This window comes from Rattus norvegicus, chromosome 5, assembly GCF_021556685.1.
Source record: "Rattus norvegicus strain SHRSP/BbbUtx chromosome 5, alternate assembly SHRSP_T2T, whole genome shotgun sequence".
Classification (NCBI taxonomy): domain Eukaryota; kingdom Metazoa; phylum Chordata; class Mammalia; order Rodentia; family Muridae; genus Rattus; species Rattus norvegicus.
Genome location: NC_141538.1, coordinates 145,525,751 through 145,549,435, shown reverse-complemented (window position 1 = coordinate 145,549,435; position 23,685 = coordinate 145,525,751). Strand labels below are relative to the sequence as shown.

The following is a 23,685-nucleotide window of genomic DNA, read 5'->3' as shown; positions in this document are numbered from 1 at the left end:
CCTCTAAAAAATACATTCAGAAAATAAAAAGACAGCAGACTTACTCTACATGATGCACGAGTTAAAATAGAAATTATGGGTGGTGGTGCACACCTTTAATCTCGGGATTTAGGCAGCAGAGGCAGGTGGATCTCTCTGAGTTCCGAAGTCAGCCTGGTCTACAGAGTGAGTACTAGGACAGTCAGAGCTACACAGAGAAACCCTGTTTCAAAGAAATTAAAATAAACAACAATAACTAAGAATGAGGACGAGGAAGGAGAGGAGGAGGAGGGAGGGAAGAAGGAAAGAAAGCAAGAAAGCGAGGGAGAGAGAGAGGGAGAGAGGGAGGGAGGGAGGGAAAGTAATGATGAAAGTTATAAACTATATAAAACTGAGCAATAAAAGATACTAAATTTAAGCACTTAGACGATCCAACAATAACAGTATATGTTTAGATGGATTTTAGAGCAGTGAAAGCATACATTAAAAGCCATGCATAGTGACATGTGCCTGAAATCCCAACACTTGGGAGGTGGGGTCAGAGGGATCAAAGTCATCCTTGGCAGCTGAAATTACATGAGTCTCCCTTCCTCCCTCTCAGCACATATTAAGAAGTAGGAGATACTTCTCATCAATACTAAAAGACAAGGTTCAAAAACTAATAAGAATACTTAAAAACATGTTTAAGTGTTAAAAAATAAAAAGCTAAAAAAAAAATTACAAAGCTGATCAAGAAAGAGAGGTCATGCATAAATACGTGTGGTGGTTTAGATGAGAATCCCCACCCCCAATAGGGTCATATGTTTGAGTACTTGGTCCCCAGTCAGTGGAACTGTTTTAGAAGGATTAGGAGGTGTGGCCTTGTTGAAGGAGGTGTGTCACCAGGGGTGGGATTTGAGCTTCCAAAGTCCACACTAGGCAGAGTCTGACTGTCTCTCTTCCTGCTGCCTTCCAATCAAGAAATAAAGCTCTCAGCTACTGCTCAAGCACCATTCAGGCTGGCCTACCTTCCCGCTGCCATGCTCACTGCCATGATGCTCATAGACTAACCCTCTGAAACTATAAGCAAGCCCACATTTAAATGCCTTCCTTTATAAGTTGTCTTGATCATGGTGTTTCTTCACAGCAATAGAAACAGTAAGACAGCATGGTATTAGGAATGCAAAAAATAAATAAAAACAACATAGAGAAAGAACGAATATTTATAGCATCATAACAGCATGAGAAAAGATATTTTGTGCCAAAGTTTTGTAAACTGTCCATTTTTATACAGTGGTTTAAAAATACTGACTGAAGAAGAAGAAAAAAATAAAACCAGACTAGATTAATAACCACTAAATAAGTAAAGATAATTTAAATTTTTCTTCGATCCCCAAAAGACACTAGACTAGAAAGTTTTATGGCAACTTTTGGTAACCCTTAGGGAAAAGATCACCCTGCTTATAAAACTGTTTCTAAGAACACACGGAGAAATCTATCAAACTCATGTTAGAAGTCTAGCGTGAGCTTGATTTCTAAACTGAATAACAACTGAAACAAAAGTATGGTGCAAGCATGTTGGCACACACCTGTGATCCTAGCACTTGAGAGACAGAAGCAGGACCAGAGTTCAAGGCCAACCTGCACTACATGAGATAGTATTTTTAAAAATTATGGGCCAGGGGTTGGGGATTTAGCTTAGTGGTAGAGTACGTGCCTAGCAAGCACAAGGCCCTGGGTTTGGTCCCCAGCTCAAAAAAAAAAAATTATGGGCCAATAGTACTTATGAACATGTATGTAGAAATCTTCAAGGAGTAAATAGTCAAAGATCTAATTATATATAAAAAAAATATAGCCAAGACTGAGGGCTCCATATATCCGTTTTTGGTTTTGTCTTTAGACAGAAAAAGCCCTGATTGTTAGCCGTGTGCTTCATGGGTTAGACTATACTTCACAGCTTCTCTTGCAGCTAGATTCTCCCATGTGATATGGTTACAGTAAATATGATCTAAGTGAAGGTGCTGTAATTTCTTTTATAAAAGAGAACAGTATCCTCCTCTTTCCACCTTCTTCCCAACTGCTAAGATACAGACTCAGTAAATATAATTTTTGAACTACACTTTTTTTGGGCTCTGAAGTCATTCAAGAAAGTGGAAGATCAGGAAGTAAGAGGGAGCCTAGGAGTCCTGACACTACGTCACCTATGTCAAGACTAGCTTTTTTAAAGCAAGAAATACACTTGTTTATGACACTACTGACACCCCATAAGGCCAGATTTCATCTAAGCACACGGTAGGATCAAGCTGAGATTATCCCACGTTTGAAAGACCAGAGCAACATGGAAAATTTGTTCATCTCTTACATCACATTGCACATAGAAGAAGAGTAGGACTAGGAGAGAATTCCTAAATACAACAAAAATGGTACCCACTGACACTTGTAACAAATTTAGAAGTCTATCTTGGGGGCTGGAGAGATGGTTCAGTGGTTACGAGCACTGGCTGTTCTTCCAGAGGACCCAGGTTTGATTCTCAGCTCCCAGATGGCAGCTTACAACCATTTGTAACTACAGTTCTAGGGATCGGACACCTTCTGGCGTCTAGGGATCTTGGGTACACATGGTGTGGTACAATCAAAGCACCCATACATATTAAATAAAATGTAAGTGCATCTTGGGCCCAGTGAGATGGCTCAGCAGGTAAAGGCTCATTTGTTAAGTCTGACGTTTGATCTTTGGGACCTACATCATGGAAGGAGAGAACCAGATCATGCAAGTTATCCTATGACTGCCACATACTCATGCACAAATAAATTAGGAATGGGATGAGCCCGCCACCACTCAACAGGGAGCTGAAGTCCCACCTGACACATTGTCATAAGAAAAAACACTTAAGCAATGTTTTACTTTGTATCCCTACCTGATCTGGAATTTACTATGTATGTTAGGCTGGCCTCCAACTAACGAAGGTGGAATCTGCTTATTACCTCTGCTTCTCAAATGCTTGGGTTAAAGACATTCATCATCACACCCAGTAAAGAAACTTAAAACTTAAAAATATGGATTTGAAAGAAATATCCTGATTTGAAAACAACAAATTAACTGTATAGAAGAATCAATCACAATTATCAGGTAACCTGAGGCTCGATGAAGGACCAGCAAGACTGCTGAATACAAAAGAAATATCCAGAACTTAACAGCTCACAAACACTATTCCTGGCCAGTTCTAAACACCACAGGAGGAAGGTCTGTTGGAATAGCCACCAGAGTTCAAAACAACGCCCACCACCCACCACCATCCTTCTGCATCATGAAAGTCACCCTGGTGAACTTCATTTCTTCTCTTTCTTCCTCAGACTCATTCTCCATTTAATGCTGGTCCTGATGTGGTGGGATGCTCAACAATTCCAGCATTTGGGAACTGAAGGCAGGGGGATCGGAGGCTCAGGGTTAGCCTCGGCTACACAAGTGAGTTCTAGGCCAGCTAGGGACGAGACCTTATCTTCAAGAAAGAGAGAAAGGAAGGAAGAAAGCAAATCAGTAGCTAATGCTCTTTTGTAAACATAAATTAAAGTGTGTCGGGCCATTCCTTTAACCTTTCAATAGCTACTCATTACCTATAATTAGAGCCCAGTTCTTTTAGCCTGTGCCCTGTACAGCCTGGCCCAGGCATTATCCAACTCTCTGCCCACCCCCTCCACACTGACCTTCCCCCCCGATCCCAACACATGCCCAAGTCTTTCCACCTCCCCGTATGCTATTCCATCTCCCCAAAATGCTCGCCCCCATCATCAGCCCAGTGGGCTCCTCACCTGCTACTCTAAGCTCACTTTGTCCCCTTTTCTTTTGTAGCTCCTGCGTTATACTGTTACATAGAATCCTGGTTTTAATCATGGTTAATTTACTGTCTTGACTCCCCTCTAGCCTGTAAGTTCTATGGGGCAAAATTCATGTCTTTGACAGTTCCCCAGGGCATTCAATACACAGCCCGGGAGCTGTCACGTTCCAAGGCTCAGTAATTATCTGCTGAATGACATCATCAGTGAAGGGCTGAGCACGCATCAAAGGCCTGCTGCACCACTGCAGGTTTCTGGCTTGATAGGAGGAATGGAGGGCCACCCTCCAGGATGGACCTATCTGGATGAGGAGTCAAAAGGCCTTCCAGAGAACCAGTGAAGATTTGTGGGTTGGTTTTAAAGGAAGTCAGGAAAGAATGTGGACCACAGAACTGTCTCCATCCGTCACTGTTACCACTCTGGGGGATTCCATGTTCTGATGGACTTTGCCACGCGGCACCACCGCTCTATCATTTTTATGGCATGTTAAGGGTTTGGAGGACAGTAGCTGCAGGAATACAATAGGCAACAGGGCTGGTTTTGCCACCCCAACATCTCAGAAGCACACAGTTCTTCGTGGAGCTAAAGTCCTAGGTGAGGACAGAAACAGTGAGAACCTCGAGACTTGACCAGGCACCCAACGAAGCCGCTTTAGGGGAGTCTCAGAAACTGGGATAACCCTGGGAGGATCGGAAAGCCTTGTAATGGTGCCTGGGAACAGCGATGAAGAACTGCTACCCAGGCTCCAGTTTCCTGCCTGCCGTGGATACTGCCTTAATGTCTCCCATTATCATGAAGCCCTCAGAGCCAGTGCCAAGAAGGTTCCCAGCCACAATACTCCAGCCTGCCAGCCTGGTGTCATTGCAGCCCAGAGGACATGTAGGGCCACAGTGGCACTGCCACCTGGTCATTAGAGGAAGTGTCTCCCTACAGGTTCCCCCCAAAGCAGAGAGGACACTTTCCAGGACTCCCTCTGGAGCTCACGATGTTAATTCTTCACCTGGAAATTAAGGAGGCAATGTTTCGGAGGCCACCTAATGCCAGAACAGTGGCTGCTGGCAATTCTAGTATTTCTGATTCACCACCAATTCAGGCACATAATAGGTACCCCCCACTGGTTAAATGCCTGTGCGAGCCAAGTGAGGAGGAGTGTTATAACTGCCAGGGACCCAGGAGAGGCAATCTTCCTGTTTGTTTGTTTCTTTTGAGCTCATATTCTTGTACACCACGGGATGTAACAAGGGACTGGCAGAATCCTGTTATCTCCTGCTAAAGGACAATTGCCGGAGGCCTGCTCAGCACCAACCTATAACCCACCCACGCCCATCCCCTGCAGCCCTCTTCCTTCCCCTGACCACCGCATCTCTCCTGCAGCCTCTCTGATCGGCTGGGTTGGCAGGATTTCAAGCCCTCAATGGAGACTTGACAGCTACCGTGGCAACATCGGTGTACAACACGTATCTACCCTGACTCCTCCTCAGCAGAAAGGGATGGGGAGAGAGCTCAGTGGAAAAGCATTTCTCACACGAGCACCCAGACCTAGGTTTTTATCCCCAGAACCCACATAAAAAAGCCAAGTATGATGCCGTGTCCTTGTAATCCCAGCACTGGGAAGGCAGAGGCAGGAGGATTCCTAGGACTTGGTGGCTAGCCTGTCTCACCTAATTGGTGAGTACAACCCTTGTGTCAAGAAAACGAGGTGGGCTGGTGAGATGGCACAGAGGGTAGAAGCTCTTGCTGCAAATGCCTCATAAAATCATTGCAGAAGAACAACTCCTGAAACTCTCCAGCATTGATACCTACAGCACGCACGCACGCACGCACCACACAGAGGTGTACTCTCACTTCTAGGCAAATAGCATGTGCAAGAAGAGTAGGCCAACAAACTTTACAAAGTCCCGGCTTCCTTTCATTCTCAAACCCCAACAACACCCGAGAGAGACCCACGCACACTGTGACCTACCTCTTGTCCTCTTCCACCTGAACGCCAATGGAGTGGAACTCTCTTCGGCTCCTGTTCTCGGTGTCCGAGTCTGAGATTGTCTCCACCTGGTGGCAGGGTGGAGGTGTCAGTGGCAGTCGCTAGCCAAAGAAACACATGGTCCACATAGGACTAAACGGCCAGAAGTGGCTGGTACCAAGCAAGTCCCAAACAAATGAGACCAGAGAAGGACGATGTTTACAGGCAGCCTTATCTATCGATGAGCAAGATGGGTCTACTTATGGTTTGTTAAGGTCTGTGTATGCAGACGTCCCTTGTGATTTCCTTCCATCTATTCTCAACGACACAGAGCCAGAGCCCTGGATAGCTATTACTGCCAACCATACCTGCACCCCAATGGACGGCCGCCACTTCCGCTGTCGCGCCAGGCTCCGCAGCTCCTCCCGGCCAGGAATGGTCTTGATGATGAGTGTGGGGGGCTTGGGGCTGGCCCGGGGTGGCACCGGTGCCAACTCGAGGGTGCGTGCGCCCATGGTGGGGCCGTCCAGTCCGTCCGCGGAGCTGCAGCGCCGGGCCGGGCCCTCTGCTGCAGTGAAGCTCTCGTGGGCAGAGTCGGTGCTGCTCTGGGCGGTGATGGAGATGCGGGGTGGGGCCTGGCTTCCCGGCGGGATAGGGGGCGGGGCCTTTCTGAAGTTGAAGGCTGCAGACGGGGGATGCAGAGGGTCGCCCATCATCCCACACACAGCCACACCCACGTGGTAACACAGGACCCTGTGGCCAAGGACCATTCCTCCCGCCTAATCCTACCCAGAGAGAGAAGCTGTGGGAGTAACTGGAGGTCAGGGACAAACAGAGGGCAAACTCACAGGAGCCGGGCCTCCCTGAGACAGAGGCAGGGGCAGCAAGGAGGGGTAGGCAGTCGTCGTCTTGAGAGCAGCCGGCCTGGATGGCCCGGAGGTAGCTGTGGCTCCGCATGCGGAAACAGCCGGGCAGGTCCAGGGCGTCCACGGCCTGGGACTCAAGCTCCCCAAACACGGACCCGCACACGGCCTCCAGCTGCTGGTTAAACTCTTCGCTTAGCTGAGGAGGGAACCAGGAGGCCCTTTATTGAGATGCTGAGATAGGATAGGATCAACTAGGAGCTTCGCTTTGGAGAGCACCTAGGTCTACAGTAGCCCCGACCCTGTGCGACCCTTGGGGCTACTGTGGTCCATTCTAACCCCTAGACCTACAAACACCAACCTACACCTCCCTTCAGGGATGCTGTACGCTAGCTAGACTCTAGACCTCCACCTAGTCCCATGCCTCATATTTCTCTCACTTGACCCTGGCAGAGGGAACCAGGAACTAACATCCACCCTCCTGGGCCAGCTTCTGGTGGAGAGCAGACTGTGGGACTGCAGGAGTGAACGCTTTTTGTTATGACATTATTTTGGTTTTGTTTATTTTTTTTTCTAAGACCAAGCTCATTGTCACCCTGGTGGGCAGCAGAACTCAGAGCACTCCTCCTGCCTCAGTCTCCCTAGTGGATGGGATCACAGGTGCTCATCACCACCATGCTTGGCTAGAAACTGATAAAAGGCAATGCTAGAAAGAGCTTTGGCAAGGGGCAGGTAGACAATGTCAGGTAATGGTGCAAAGTGTCCCAAAGTGCCCCAAGCCACTCCCTGCTATACACACCTAACTAGGCTCTCATTTAACCTGCTGGTCACTGCCCTGTTCCCACCATCATGAATATGTCACAGGCACATCACGGGTACAAAGCCCAAGCGTCACTCTCCATGGATTTGAACTTGACCTCAAGCTTCCACTCAGCCAAACCATGGAACTTCCTTCATGAGTCATAGTGTAGACTCGCTTGGACTCGAGAGCCACCATTTTCTTAGAGTGTGGCCTGGGGTGTGTAAATATCTGGGGGCTTCGGTTTGCTCACCTGTCCCATGGGAGTGCTAAGGGCGCTAGGTTAGGGCTGCCGAGAGGATTGAAATAGATATGCAAGGCCTTCGGAGCAGAGACCGGCACAGTGTGAACCCGCCATGGCATGTGAATATCCCAGGGCCTACCTGGTAAACACAGGCCAGGTGCTCATGAGGACTACACCACTGTCACCACTGAGCCCAAGGGCAAGCCCCGGGCTGATGCCACTGGACCAAGTCCTGGCTGAGGTTCTCAAAAACATTCCAGGGCCACTACAACAGCAAGTGCATTTTGTGACCTCCCTCTCTCTGGAAAGAGGTCTGTCGTGACAAACCTGAAAGAGTCCCTAAGTAGAACACAGCTCAGTGTTTCCCTGACTCAGCCTCCTTGGTTGTATGGGATCTCACTAGACTGCTCAACTGCAGCAGGCATCGCCAGCCCATCTGTCAGGCTCATGGAAGCAGATAAAATGTCCAAGGATGCCCGTCTGGTGGGCAGGAAAACTGGATTGCAGCAGCTTATGTCTTGGGTCGCCTTTAAAGTTGGCCGGTCCTCAGAGTCTCTGAGGAACTTGTGGCACCTGCCCTTGAGGTACCGTTGTTCCTCTCTGCTTTGCTACTTAGAACCAAAACTGCTAAAGATATTCGGTGGCTCTTGTGCAGACCCAAGGAATGGCACAGGACTGTGTCTGTGTCTTTTGGACTTCCTGTGGCTTTTCCCAAAGCAACTTGGTTGCCAGTATGCAGACGTCCAAAGACTCTGCAGATCCTCCATCCTGGAGGATGGAAGTTCCCAGCCGTGGCTCTCCTGGGATTGCAGTACCTGGCTCAGTTCTCTCCAGGGCATTAAGAACAGCATGGTGCCAGGGTAGCTCCTAAAATGCAGGAGCTCAACGAACTGTTCTTCCTGGCCTTGAGAGGCTCTGCTGAAACTATCCAGCCCAAAGAGTTCTGCTGGAGCACTGGGGAGCTGATCTAACCCTGGTCAAGGGTGTTCTTGGCTTGAGTTGTTGGGGCCTCCAAGATGAAAGGAATCTCTTAAATCCCAATGCCCTGCAAACTCCAGCCCTCTCCCGTGCATAAAGCATGAGGGACATAGTAGACGTTCAATAAACATTGGAGACGCCTATGAGCAGGGAGAGCGTCTTGGATCATGTTGACAAGACCACTCAGCATGAGAGGCCTCTCTCTTGCGGGGGTACCAAGCCCTTAAAATTCTACCCACAGGTATGCTCTGAATGAACTCCATCCAAAGCAGACAGAGGGAATAGAGAGAGAGAAAGCAGCTGTCATCTCCCAATAGAACTGGCCAAGAGATGACTTGGTCCCGACAATGAACCAGGACCCAAGGAAACCATGGGCACATGAAACTCCAGGAACTGACCCATACTACTTGTGATTATCAAATGATAGCATTTTACTGTGAATATTCCCGTTCCCTACCTGGACTTCCACTCTATTCCTCCCAATACCCACTTGCAGGAGAGTTAGAGTCCTCCTGGGAAATAAGATCCTCGGCCTGACTTCAACCTGAGTCAGAACCACAGGCTGTTTTCACTCAGAGAGGAAAATACTCTGTCTGGATCTAATTGGAAACTGTCCATGCTAGAGTTGGTGGGTCCAGCCGGAGGCCGGGCAATATTCTGGACACCCAAAGGACGGTATTCGTTTTAGCTAACCTTTGGAAATGCCTCTGATTCCAAGGCAGTCTATGACATTGGCTTCAACATAACCAGCATTGTTTTATATGCATAGCTGAGCTCACAAGAAAAGCCAGATCAGTCCCCAGGGGACCAATGCAAAGAGAAGTCTGGGAAATCAGAATATGAACTGTGTGTGCCAATGCTGCAAACAGCCCGGTGGAGGAGGGGGGAGGCTGGAGGCAGGGGCTACCGGTCTCAGCAACCAAAGGTTTACGTTCTACCACCCACTCTGGTGCAGGAGTGAGGCTTTGGGCCTCTGTGAATTCCAAATGAGACGCAGAAATGAGAACCTTCATAAACCTTAATGATAATGTAGACTAAAACGAAAAGAAGAACTATCAGTCATAACCACGGGCCCATGACGAGGAAGTCAGTCCGTAGCTGAGATACCGAGGAGAGGAAGGGAAGCCGTCCTCTATGAATCTGTATGCACTAACCAGTCCTCCCACAGTCTCAGGACTGTGTGTGTGCATGGGCTTGCATGGCCCACATTAAAAAATCAACGCGAAGCAGTCTCAGATCAGGAATGTTCCAACAGAAACAACCACAGAATGTATCCCAGGAGATCACACAGCATTGAAATTGCTCTGACCTTACCTAGAGGACGCCACATTGAACAGGAGATAACTACTTCTTCTGCATCCAAGACAATGTAACCTGGTCTACAGGTTAATAATACCCTTAATGGCACATGCTTCCTCTGGAATGTGGGCTAGATCCAGTGGTCCCCTTCTAAAGAATAAAATGTAGCAGATAGAGTGGCTTCACCTTAGTTTCTGTCTCTCTGCACATGCACGTGCGCCCCCCCACCCACACACACACACACACACACAGACACACACACACACAAAGACAGACAGACAAACACACAGAGACAGACACAAAGAGAGACAGACAGACAAACACAGAGACACAGACAGACAGATAATCACACACACACACACACACACACACACACACACACACACACAAACACCCAGCAACCTCTCTCTACCATTACTACAAAGGAGGTAAAACTCTTATCACTGCCCAATAAGCCATGGAGGGCCGAGGGTACGCATGCCAGCAAGTCTTCTTCAAGGCTGTGATATAACTGCAGCCTGCCCACCACCTTGACTGCAGCCTTGTGGGACACCATACCCAGGTGCTCAGGGCTAAGGTAGCCCACAGAAATCAGGAGGTAATGTAAGGCTCTTTGGACAATTCATCACGTAGCCATGGGTAACTAATTCAAACTATGGCATAAAAACAGAACTAAATCATTCCTGGGCTCAGTCATCCAGAAGCTAGGCATTCTGCACCTAACGTTACCTTGGCTATAAGAAAATCTCGTGTAGGGGTTGGGGATTTAGCTCAGTGGTAGAGCGCTTGCCTAGGAAGCGCAAGACCCTGGGTTCGGTCCCCAGCTCCGAAAAAAAGAACAACAACAACAACAAAAAAGAAAATCTCGTGTAAACCATGCTGTACTTTGTGGTTGTGAGGGCTTTTGTTGCTGTTATTCATTTGTTTGGCTTTGTTTTGAATTTTGTTGTGGGTTTTTTTGTTTGTTTGTTTGTTTTTGAGTTCCTTGTTCGTTGTCATTGAAACAGGGTCTCCTGTAGCCCCAGCTGGCTTTGAACTCACAATGGAGCCAGCACTGGCCTTGAATTCCCACAATGCCTAGCTAAATAATGTTGTCTCTCTATTTTGCCCAGGATAGCCCCAAAATGCTAGGCTTAAACAATCCTCCTGCCTCATTCTCCTAAGTATTGAGGCTATATTGTACCCAGGATCAACTATGTTTAAGAGTTTATACTTTAAACGATAAAACTAGGTGAATGCTTGCAGTCCCAGCACCTCAGAGGTGGAAGCAGGAGGATCAAGAATTCAAGGACATCCTCCACTACAGTTGAGTTTTATACAAGCCTGAGTTACATGAGACCCTGCCTCAAAAAAGAAAGAAAGAAAGAAAGAAAGAAAGAAAGAAAGAAAGAAAGAAAGAAGCCCACAAAGTTAGAAAATATAAACAAAACCAAAAACTTGGACTGGGGATGGATATTAAAGATTTGAAAAGGAACCCCAGAAAATTTCTAAAAATTTAAAAAAAAACCCTCAGTGAAATTTAAAGCACAATTTATAAGTTAATAGTAACCAAGAAATAATAGAAGAAATTTTAATAAAGCGTCAACACCTTTATTAACAAGAAGCAGTGGAGGGAAGCAAAGAGATGGGGAGCCTCAAGGGAAGGTGACAGTACAGGGAGGGAAGGTCCCCTGCACAAGTATGGGTCAAGATGGAGACACCAGGAGCACTGTGGGGAAGGCAAGGTGTAGAGACAGCCCAGGCTGCGAATTCCCCAGACTTGCTCAGGACTTCAGACAAAATGAGAACAACCAATCTTTGTACCCAGACAATTCGAAAGACGGACATGATGTCAGAAACAACCATTTTGTCACTCTGAAGGCTGATCAAAGGCACACAGGAAAATTACTTCGCTTTGGGTGAGAAGGACTCTGATCCTGTCCCCAGTCCCCAAGGCCCCAGCTTCTCAGGTGGCAGCACTCCAGGCGCAATGCTGCAGGCTATCCACGGAGCTGCTTTATTGCGGCAGCTGGAGGCCCCCCTGAAGTTGGAGCACCATCAGGCATGTCAAGAACAGGAAGGCTGGCCTCAGTGTTACTCTGTGCAACAAGCAGCAGCCCGGCTAACTAGACCTATTTTTTTTTTAAGATTTCTGTTTGTTGTTTATGTATATTGTGTGTCTGCACACTTGGGCTTTATTCTGGGGGGGGGGGTTCCCATCTTTATTGGGCTCTGGGGATGAGACCCTGGTCGACAGGCTTACCACCGGGGTCACCTCACCAGTCCTGGCCTGATACTTTACAGAGAATTCTGGGACTGACACAGAGAAGGGTCTGGAAACCTGTACACCATCACCCAGCATCCCTCAGCAGGGAATCCGTACGCATGTGCACAGGAAGCCCCAGAGACCTTGGTGATGAATGAAAGCCGGGGAGGCTTGAAACCAACCATAAACCAAGAGAGGAAACCTCATTGTCCTCAAGGGTTTTGAGGACAACTTCTACCCCATCTTTGGCCAAAACAAAGCCATGTAGACACTGGAACAGTTCTCTAGGAAACGAGGCTTTAAAAGCAGCAGGAAATGGAAGAGAGAAAAAAAGAAAGAAACGTGAAGAATCAGAGACTCCGTGTTGCAGGAAAAGCAGACTTCACAGGTTCCCTCCAGGAATTAACACAAATAAACAAAGTAACAGCAGTCTTTAGGAGGTAAAAATAAGAGCCCAGAATTGTCACACTATATTACCTAAACTGCTCGGCACTCAACAAAATATTTTGTCATGCAAATAAAGAAGAAAGTATAAATGGTCTCCGAATGTTGGGTTTATCACACACAAGCTACTGAGTGGTTATTACAACCATATTCAAAGAGCTAAAGGGAGCCATGTTTAAAGACTGAAAGGCAGGCATGGTAACAGTGATTTCATGGATACAAATCACAATCATCAAATGAAAAGGAGGGGGAGGGGCCTAGACAGTGTCTCCCGGCAGTGCCCGGGCCAGTTTCACTCACCGAGTAGCCCCAGCTGACACTAAACTCAACATCATTCTACATTGGCTTTTCAAAACTGCAGACCTTTTATTATTATTATTATTCATTTTAAAATTATGAGTATATGTGCATTGAGGTGCCCTCAGAAGCCGGAAGAGAGCACTGGCTCTCCCTTCTGCCCCTCCCCAGGAGCGCTGGAGTTAGAGCATAATGTAGTTTCCAAGAACCAAACCTGGGTCCTCTGTAAGAGCAGTATGCTCTTTTAAGTGCTGAGCCATCTCACTGGGCCCTTATAATTATTAATTTGTTTAAAGAAAAACAAATGTGGAGTCAGCGAGATGGCTCAGCGGGTGAAGGCGCTTGACGAGAAAGCCTGGCTCTCTTCATTCCAACCCTGGAACCCGCATAAAGGAGAAAAGGAGAGAACTGACACCGTTATGTTTCCCTCTGACCTGCGACTGAGTGCTGTGGTATGTGCGTGCACCAACACACACACACTCACATTCTCACACACACACTCACACACACATGCACTTGCGCGCACACGCACACACAAAGAATTTGTAAAATTTAAGAAAGAAATATAAGTATCTATTCAAGAACTGGAAAGTAAACTCACTGAAATTAAAAATTCTATTGAGAGGTTTAATATAAGATGTGATCAGCAAACCTGAAGACAAAGCAATTCAGACTGTCCAATCTAAAGAGTGGAGAGGGAAAATAAACTCTCGAAAATATAAACACGGGACAACAGCAAGCAAACAGACATGCATGGGATGGGAGACCCAGAAAGACAATGGAGGAGGAAGAGGAAGAGAAAGGAGAGGCCAAAGGCTTCAGTGTAGCTCATTCGTGGAGTTCTTATTACTGGAGACCATCTGGGTCAACCTCCACCACCACAGAAACCAGGCAGGCCTGGTACCACAACCTTATGACCCAACATAAGGAAGCTGGGGCAGAAGGACCATAAACTCAGAGCCCACATGGGCTAAAGACTGAGTTCGAAGTCAGCCTGGGCAAATTCAAAACATCCAGTCTCAAGAAGAAAAGAACTTTTGTCCAGACAAGTTCTCACTAAGTAGCACTGGTTGGCCTTGAACTTGATATGTAGAATAGGCTGGCCTCAAACCCACCACAAGCCGCCTCCCTCCCGGAGACTGAGATTTAAAGGTACATACCACTACACTGGACAAAGAGGGAGGCTGGGGCATGTAGCTCCGTGGTAGAGTATTTCCCCGACGTGTGCAGGCCCGTAGGTTCAACTGTCACTTGAGAATAGAGGCTAGGGAGTGGGGGCCTACCAAGCCAGTACGTACAAAGGAGGCAGGGTGGGCTTTCCAAAAAGTCATGAAAGCCCCGAACCCTCAGACTTAGGGACTCACACCACAGGAAAGATGCAGACGCCAAAGCCTAAGCAAGCTCTCAACGGCAACCAGAGAAGAACGGGAAGTGCACACAGAGACAGTCACGGTGCAGCGGACTTCTTAAATCAGACAGTGAGAGGGACTGACACTGACTTGGATGTCCCCCAACAGGCTAAATGGCATCAATCTGTCACAGCACGCTACCAACCACCAGTGAGAAATTAAAGAATACACTTTAGGTGGAAGGAACTCATAGACAAAGATATGACCTGGAAGAGAGAGAGAGAGAGAGAGAGAGAGAGAGAGAGAGAGAGAGAGAGAGAGAGAGAGAGGTGTATATGACTTAGGAGTAATAGTGTAAAAATGTACAAGGGTCTGGGGTCCGCTCATGGGTAGAGCACTTTCCTAGAATGCACAAAACCCAGGGCTCCATCCACAGGATGGCCTAAAACCAAGCATAGTGGCACAGGCCTGTCATCCCGGCACTTGAGAGGTAGAAGTAAGAGGATCAGAAGTTCAAGACCACGCTCAGCTACCCAGTGAATTTGAAACCAGCCTGGTCTCAAAAAACGAAAATCAAATGTCACATGTCATGTGCCCTCACCCCAAACACCCTCAAAATGGACCATATGCCTAAAGTAAAATGTAAGAGACATTAATTTTGTTGTGATTTTGGATTAAAGCAAAGATTTCATTTTATATTAAAATGAATTTTCTGGGAGAAAAAAAATAAAAATTTATGAGATCTACCTCCTGGGGTGGTTTGAATATGCTTGGCCCAGGGAGTGGCACTATTAGGAGGTGTGGCCTTGTTGGAGTAGATGTGGCCTTGTTGGAGGAAATGTGTCACTGTGGGGGTGGACTTTGAGACCCTCCTCCTAGCTGTCTGGAAGTCTGTCTTCTGTCTGCCTTCTGATCAACTCTCAGCTAGACCAAATCGCAGTAGAATTCTCAGCTCCTCCTGCACCGTGCCTGCCTGGATACTACCATGCTCCCACTTGACGATAATGGACTGAACCTCTGAACCTGTAAGCCAGCCCCAATTAAATGTTGTCCTTTATAAGAGTTGCCTTGGTCATGGTGTCTGTTCACAGCAGTAAACCCTAACTAAGACACCTCCATTAAAGTGAATGTGATTTATCGGGTCTGACGGTACAGGGCTGTCATCTAGCTGCTCAAGAGGTCGAGACAGGAGGATAGTAATTTCAAGATTAGTTTGAATGAGACCGGAAGTCAGTGACACATGCCCTTAACCCCAGCCCTTGGAAGGCAGAAGTAGGTGGATCTCTGAGACCGCAGCCAGCCTGGCCTACAGAGCGAGTTCTGGGACAGCCAGGGCTACACAGATAAACCCTGTTTCAAAAACAAAACAACAGTGGCAACAACAAAAAAATGATTTCTTTAAATAAAAAAGCAAGAAGGGTTCTAAGGGCAGGTGGAGGCGCTTGTCACCAAGCCTGGTGACTTGAGTTTGATCTCTGAAACCCACATGAGAGAAAGAACAAGACCCCCACAAGTTGTCCTCTGATCTCCACACGTACACTGTAGGACACGCGCACTAATATAGAAATATGACTTAAAAAATAAAAAAACAAAAGAATTCTGGGGATATAACGCAGTAGGACAGCACATTCGCAGACATGCGAGGACCCAGCACTCAAGGGCGGACGGTGAGCTTTCACGCTGTGAGACACAGAACGTAGGTGATTGCCACCGCCAAGACGGGTGGCCTCAGAACTGACTCTTTCGAGCTGTCCTCTGGTCTCCCCATGTGTGCGGAAGCACAAAATAATGCAGGCAGAAATACACAAGTAAACGAATAATATATAAATAAACGTAATACCAATAACGACAGTAAAATGTCTTTTTTTGTTGTTGTTGTTCAAACACCAGAACACAAGTCCCTCAGCAGAGGAAAGCATTGTGGCTGACATGTTAATGCCACATTTCCAGTACCCAGAGTCTCTGGAAAACAGTGTTTTTGTGTGGACAGTGAGGAGAAAACCCAGGGCCTCGTTCATGCTAGGCAAGCATTCCATCACTGAGCTAGAACCTCTCTCTCCCACCCCCAAGTAAATTTCTATGGCTTAAAAGGGGAAGAAAGAGGCCATCAAAATTAAAGCACCCTAAGGACCGTGCATTATTCAGAGCGAGAGTAGGAAGCCTTGTCGGTTGCAGACTAAGTCAAGTGTGCACATTAAAATTACAGGAGAAACCATAAAGGATAAAATGGGGTATGTAACTGTCAAACCAGCGTGGGATTTGACAGAGAAAAGAATAAAGCAAACTCCATCAATCCAAAGGGGCAGAAAAGCACCGACTCTGATGGATGTGCTGACGTAAACCTGTCATCAGCCCTCAGGAGGCTGAGGCAGGAGGATGGTCACACGTTATAGACCAACCTGGGCTACATACATAGCAAGTTATAGACCAGCCTAGGCTACACAGTGAGACACCATCACAACAAAAATGGAAGAAAGACAGACAGACCAACATAAAGGAAGGAAGAAAAGTATCATCTAAGAAGCAGGAAAGGGCCAGGCAAGAGGGCTTGGCAGGTGGAGGGGATTGCCACCAAGCCTGATGACCTAAATTCAATCTCTGGGATCCACGTGGTGAAAGAAGGGAAGCAATTCTTCCTCCATGTTGTCATCTGACCTCCACACATGCACCCCAGCATGCACTCTCCCGAACCCCAGCAGGATAAAAGAAGGCACGAAGTAAGGTGACAGAAATAAAGCCAAGCATACCACAATAAATATAAACGTACAAAACTCTCGGGCAATTAGCAAGTGGATGTAAACTATTTAAAAAGACATACCTGAAGCATACGGGACAAAAGACTCTAAAGCCACAGATGGAAAAAGATGTCCAAGGCAAATACTAAAGAGAGGAATCCACTCAGGAGGACAAGCATCATTAGAGACAACAGGGCAGTGTCTTTGCTGCTTTAAACCTCTCCTCTTCTGTAAAGCAAGGACTCTAAGTCACACCTCCAGGAGAAATATGCCAAGTATATACACTGTTAGATAATGTGAGGTGGGAGGAGGAGAGAGAGGAGGAGGAAGGCGAGGAATAGGAAATGTTTGGAAGGTTTAGATTAAAATTTCAGAACACTTGGAAAAGATGAGAGAGAGAGAGAGAGAGAGAGAGAGAGAGAGAGAGAGAGAGAGAGAGAGAGAGAGAGAGAGAGAGGACCACAGCAGAATCTTGGAAGGAGACACCCAGGCAGTAACAAATGCTCGAGTTCTAAGGCTGGAGAATGTCAACGTCCATGTCTGGGAAGCAGGCAGGTACAGTATGGTGGAGGAAGGGAAGGGAACAGAGCTAGGAGATGAACACAGAATCACACTGGCCGGCTCACACGGGGCTCTGTAAACCCCAGCAAAGCCCTGACTGGTTACTTTGAGAAAGGCCAAGGCTCTGAGCAGAAAGGCAAACAGATGTGGTTATATTTTTAAATAACCATTCTGGCTCTGCTGACAGAGAATGAGTTAGAGTCAGGACAAACACAGAAGACCAACAAGAAGGCAGCATAACGGCCCTGACCAAGCCCATGGGGGCCTGCAGTGCAGCTGCTGAAGGGTGGATGGAGCCTGGGAATGCTGTGAAGGGGATTTGCTGAAGGACTGAAGGATAGGGTGTTGTCTAGCAGGGAGAGCACTCTGGCTTCATGGATAGTGGGTATAGCTCTGTGATAGAGTGGAGCGTGTGCTCAACAAGAGTAAGGTTTAATCAGAGCACAGAGAGGGGAAAAGGGGAGGGAGGGAGGGAAGGAGGGAGGGAGGGAGGAGGGAGAGGAGAGGGGGAAGAAGAAGAGGAGGAGGAGGGGGAGGAGGAGGAGGAGGGGGAGGGGGAGGAGGAGGAGGGGGAGGAGGAGGAGGCGGGGAGTGTCTGCAGCAGCTAGCCAAGTGAGCTCCAATATACAGTTCCATGTGCATGCCTGGGCTGTAGTTATACATCTGGGAGTCGTCAGGTTCTCAGTAATATTCAAAGCTACAGCCTGGATGAGATCACCCATGGAGTGGGCGTAAAAACAGAGAAGGGACAGAGCCCTGGAAAACTCCAGTGGTGACATCCTGAAACATCCATGTCACCACAGTCATGGGGAGAGATGGGGTGGACGGCCAAAAGCCACCAGAGAAGACAAGTCCCAGGAAGAAGGGTCCTCAAGTATGTTAGATGTCACCAACGGGCAAGGAACATGAAGATTGGGCATTAACTGGTGGGACTAGGAACAGAGGCTGGCTTGAGGCAGAGAGACAGCTGTGTGTGCCAAATCAGAATCCCTGATTCAGGAAATGGAACAAAGAGTTTCTGAGAGACTGCCGAGGCTCACAATGGGAGCCGATGGACGGTCTTCTGCGTGGCTCTGTGCATTGCTCTCCCGGCACCCCCCGCCCCCCAGCAAACAGTAAAAATAGCTAACCTTCATTGAGCACTGGCTATGTGCCAAGAATGCTATTATGATGCCTATTTTTAAATAGGGAAGGAAGGGGCTCAAAAGTCATGTAGCTTGCCCCAGGTCACTCAGCCGGTAAGTAGTTCAGCCTCTATTCAACCCTGTTCCTACATTCAAATATAAACTACCATTGCCTCTGTTTAATGGAAGGGGAGGTCTGCGCTTAGGTATAGAAGTCACTTTATTTTCTTTGAGATAGGGTTTCTTGGGCCCCGGGCTGGCCTCCAACTTGCTAATTAACTGAGGACGACCTTGAGCTTTTGATCTGTCTCCTGAGATAGGCATGTGCCTCCATACCCAGTTGTATGCATCCCTGAGGATTGAACCCGGGGCTTTGTGAATGAATGCTAGGCCCTTTGCTAACTGAGCTACATTCCCAGCACTGGAACTCACTTTATAGAACATCGGTTTTGGACCAGCGCCTTCTGTTTGAATGTTTTCCACTGAACTCCTACAAATCCCCTGAGAGACAGTCAACACTAACATTGCCTTTTGGTTTTGTTTCTTTGAGAGCTGAGTCTTACACCAAGGTTGGCCTTGAACTCATGAACTTGTCCACCTCCACCGCCCACATGCCAAGATTACAGAGCCATCATTTCAGGTTTACTCTTGTCATTTCAAAGACTAGGTAGGAAACATGGGGGGGGGGGGGTTTAAAGGGAAGGTGGGGTCCAAGGGAGTAGAGGTCGTGGCTGCAGAACTCAGGCCTAGATAGCCCAGGAGACTTCATCTCTGCCTATGCTCTGCCATTTACGAGTCTGGGGCAGCCAGGATTGGAGAAGAATGGAGAACCCAATAGAAACGATGCTGCCTTCACGCATGCTCACCACTTTGAGCATTCCTGGGTGTGTTCTCCGAGATCCCCAGCCCAAAGCAGATCTGGAAGTCACAGGCAGGTTTCGGGGCTTTCCCATAACCAGACTTGCTCTCTCTCCTCACAGAGACTGACCATCGCAGCCTTGAAAGAGCACATGGAGCTGACTCCCCTTTTCCTCTCCTTCCCTCCATGTATACAGGGCCACTCCCTACCTGTCCAGTTGTAAGGGAACGGCTGTAGCCAGGGATGGAACTCCGGGGATGGATCCGGGGTGGGACACAGCAGCTGAAAAAGGCAAATACCAGAGTTAGAAGGGGAGGACGCTAGCAGGTGGAGAGAGGGCCTGATAATATCAGGGCCTCTGACCAGGTTCTGTTCCTCCCACACAAACACAAAGAGACTACCCAGGAGACTCAGAGTGTGAGGTCCCTCCTGGACTCCACCCCACCCAGACCCCACACACACACTCAAAAGAAACACTAAGACAAAGACTATGACTCCATTTGGAGCAGAGCAAAATAGTCTGTTGAATCCTAAGCAGGACTACCCATCCAAAACCCTCTACATACAGTTCCTGCAGGAACTCCGAAGTCGCCTCTGACACCCCTCCCCCACCATTCTTACTTGATCCTGGCTGTGTCCACGCTGGAGGAACGGCGGGAGGCAAAGCGTCGGGCAAGTGCTTTGGGAGACGTCTTGGGGCTACCATCTGAGTCTCCGCTCTCCTCGTCCCCCATGGCTTTGATGTAGCTGCCGCTCCGCATCCTGCGGCAGGGGATCTCCCCATCCTTGCCACCCGTGGGGTAACCCCCCCAGTCATCTTGCGGCACCTGCAAGGACAAGGGCCTCTGTCCCTCAGACACTGTTACTAGTCGGCTTAGAGGAGAGGGTATTCTTCCTCCCATTGGCAGTAGGGGGCGCTCTGCCCTGCTGGGGGAGCGAGCCGCACTGACTGAGTAGGCACAGGGGACTTGAAGGGAATGTGTCAGGGTGTTTTCTCTCTCTTGTGGGGGTTGCTGCATCATCCTCCGGAGACCTTTAGCTACTCAAAAGAGGGTCAGCAGAAGAGACAAGATGCCAAGACATTGAAGACCAGAGGCCTGAGTGGCCTGTCAATCATGATCCTCATCCGTGCAGGATAGCCTGACCTCAGTGACCTTTCACCCTTCCTCCTCCATCCTTTGAACAGGCCTCCGCTCGCCCGCTCGCCCTCCCGCCCTCCCGACTCCCTCCCAGCTATCAAGGAACCACAGAGGGTATCAGGCAGGGAGCGTATCAGCACCCTCCAGTAGGGCAGTAGGGGGCGCTCTGCCCTGCTGGGGGAGCGAGCCGCACTGACTGAGTAGGCACAGGGGACTTGAAGGGAATGTGTCAGGGTGTTTTCTAGACCAAAGCTAGATGGTCAGGAGATCAGGCCCCGGGCAGAAGCTCAAGTGGCAGGAGGGAAGCCAATTAGGAGGCTGAGGCTGTTCTGCAGGCAAGGGATGATGAGGCCTAAATTAAGACAATGAGAATAAGGGAAAGAGGAGGAGAAGGAGATGTGATGCGCTTTGAGCATCCGTGAGCCTGATTAGTGGGGGAGGGAAGAGGAGCCCGGGAGGAGTCCAAGATGGCTGAGAAGAGCGGTGGCTGAGGACCTGGGGGTACAGGGTGTTGTCCTGCACTGAGCCACAGAAGTCCAGATCTGGGGAGGGGTGACAGGTTCAGAGTTGAGCCCTGGCCCTGAGTCGGGCCAGGAACACCCAAGAAGGTGTTACGTGCAGTCTTGGGGTTTACTGGTAAAGATGGGCAGGAGGCAGACTGGAGAAATCAAGGGTGGTAACCAGATGCCCCGGAGTAAAGGAGACACCCCAGGGGGCAGAGGGAGAGAACTGAGGAGAGACCCGCTGACATTTTAAAAAGGACTGCAAAGCAGGGAAAGGGGGCCTGTGAAGTCACCTGAGAAGGAGTGGGCAGAGGGGTGGGAGGGAGTCAGGAGAATGCCATGTCACAGAAACGAGACATTTCAAGAAGAAAAGGGAGTCGATTATGTCAAATGCCACAGTGTTCTCCAAGGTCAGTAACTTGTGCTCTGCAGTTAGGAGACCCAGGGCAAATCCTGGCCCTGTCGCTTGCTAGCTAGGTGAACTCAAGCAAAGCTAATTAAGCTCTAAGAATCAGTTTCCTGGGCTGTAAATTGGTAAAAGTAATTATACCTGCACCGGAATGGTCGGTGGGTAAGATAAACAACCAATTCTGAGAGCCTGCAACACAGAAATCGCTCCGTAAATGCTAGCTATTATTACAGGCGCTGAAGGCTTTGTTGGGGGGAACTGCTGCCCAGAGACCACCAGTAACCAATGCCCAGGGCAAGTTCAAGGGAAATCTGACTGAGGTGAGAGGTGAGGGAAATGGAGGGAAGAGGTCTATGCTCTGAGACTTTAAGTAGAAAAGGATGGCAGGGAGTGGGAGAGGGTGAAGGTTTGGAGAAATGTTTTAGGAGAAAAGCAGCCGTGGATGTGTTTTCAAAAGAGCCAGTCAAGGTAGTCTCTAACTCCAGGGGCAGCTGAGGGATGCAGTGGCTGAGGAGCCCTGGTTGGGGAAGGAGCAGCTCCATGGGTTGGAGTCTCTGATGGTCCCCTACACGGTGAAGAATGAAATGTAAGGAGAGAAGGCTGGAGGAGCAGGGCCTTTAAAACACATGCAGTCCGGAAGAGGTTAAGCAGAGCAAGGAGAGGCTCCAAGGAGGCAGGCTTAGGGAGGGGGTGGGGGTGGGGCGAGTGGTAAGGGTGAGGCTAGAAGGTTCAGGAAGAGACCCTCATAAGGGTGCAGGCTCAGCGAGGGCCAGAGCTCCATCCGAAGGGAAATGAATGTTGTTCTGAGGGGGATGCAGGGATCTGGAAAAGGCTCACAGACACACCGGTGTCCAGTGGGAGAAACCAGGCTACATTAAAGAGTAGGAAGCTAGGGTATGGTGAAGTATCCCTGCCATACCCAGGAGGCAGAATGGAAGCCCATGGAGGCGGCCTGAGCTACGCAGGGAGATGGAGATCACCGCGGCCTACATGAGACCCTATTTCAAAAAACAACAAAACAAAACAAACAAACGAAAAAAGCCAGAGGGGAAAATCCCAATAAAGTTACCATGTCACATAGAACCAACCTCCCCTGCTTATGTGACAGGGGAGTATCAGGCTCTCTTGGAAGGTCCCTGCAGCCTTCGGTTCACCCACCCTTGGGCTCAGGCCCCCACTCAACCCCCATCATGTTAGGATGCTCGGGAAGCCCAGGCCCTGAGAGCCATCCCCACCACCAATCCTCTCCAGAGAGGAGTGGCAGGAGGCGAGGTGAGGGCACGCACTGCAGGGCTCCCACTCCACAACCACTGCAGGACACTGTGAGGCGCATGTTAAAAAGGAAGCCCCCAGGGAGGTCAGGACAGCCCTGGAGAAGCAGCAGGGAGCAGCAATATGGTAGCAAGGTCTGGTTACAGGGGAGGAACGGTGTGTTTTTCCCTGCACTCCTCAGTTCTCAGCCTAGAGCCCCTCCCCACCCAGGGAGGGAACTTGAAGCTGACCTACCCCGTCTCAAATCCCAGAAGTCTCATCCCGTTTTTGCTACAGTGCTGTTTGCTCTCCTGGGCTTTCGTGTGATTCCCCACAGGAGAGCACTAACATGTGTACAACTTACAGGCAAGGCCAATGTCACCCCAAAGGCTCACACGAGGAGCTCACCTCTCCAACTCGCTGTAGGAATTCCTGGAACAGCTCCAATCTGCACTCCAACTCCTCCACTGAGACTCAGCTCAGGAGACATTCCTCACAGGAGCCTCCTGGAGCCACCCCTAGCCACCGCCCAGAGGTGAGTGAGGAGCCTCTTCTGTGTTCTCCAGGGACCCAGGACTCTCTTGTATCACATAACCTACCATCTCTTTCCTGGTCTATTCCCTAAAAACCACGAGCCCTCGGCAGCCAGGGTCTCGGTTGCTGTATTAAGGATGTGCTCACTGAATGAATGGATGTGGATCAACAACCCAAGAGAAATGCCCACATTGGAGATAACCCTAAACCTTGTGGACCTCCAAAACTTGACGTTTTTCCCCCTAAAAGACCGGGAACATTCACACAATCAATGTGGGCTGGTTGAAGCTGGAATGAAAG

General features: G+C 48.8%; 1 protein-coding gene across 5 annotated transcripts in view; it reads right to left on the bottom strand.

Moving 5' to 3' along the window:
• Nucleotides 1-23,685, bottom strand: part of Dlgap3 (DLG associated protein 3) — a 70,718-nt gene that overhangs the window by 19,826 nt on the left and 27,207 nt on the right. For all 5 annotated transcript variants that reach the window (XM_087660592.1, NM_001301876.3, NM_173138.6 and 2 more), the window contains 5 exon segments: nt 20,171-20,376; nt 19,759-19,831; nt 6,601-6,814; nt 6,121-6,434; nt 5,756-5,841 (listed from right to left, as the gene is read on the bottom strand). In XM_087660592.1, the coding sequence (XP_087516718.1) occupies nt 5,756-5,841; nt 6,121-6,434; nt 6,601-6,814; nt 19,759-19,831; nt 20,171-20,376 (893 nt within the window).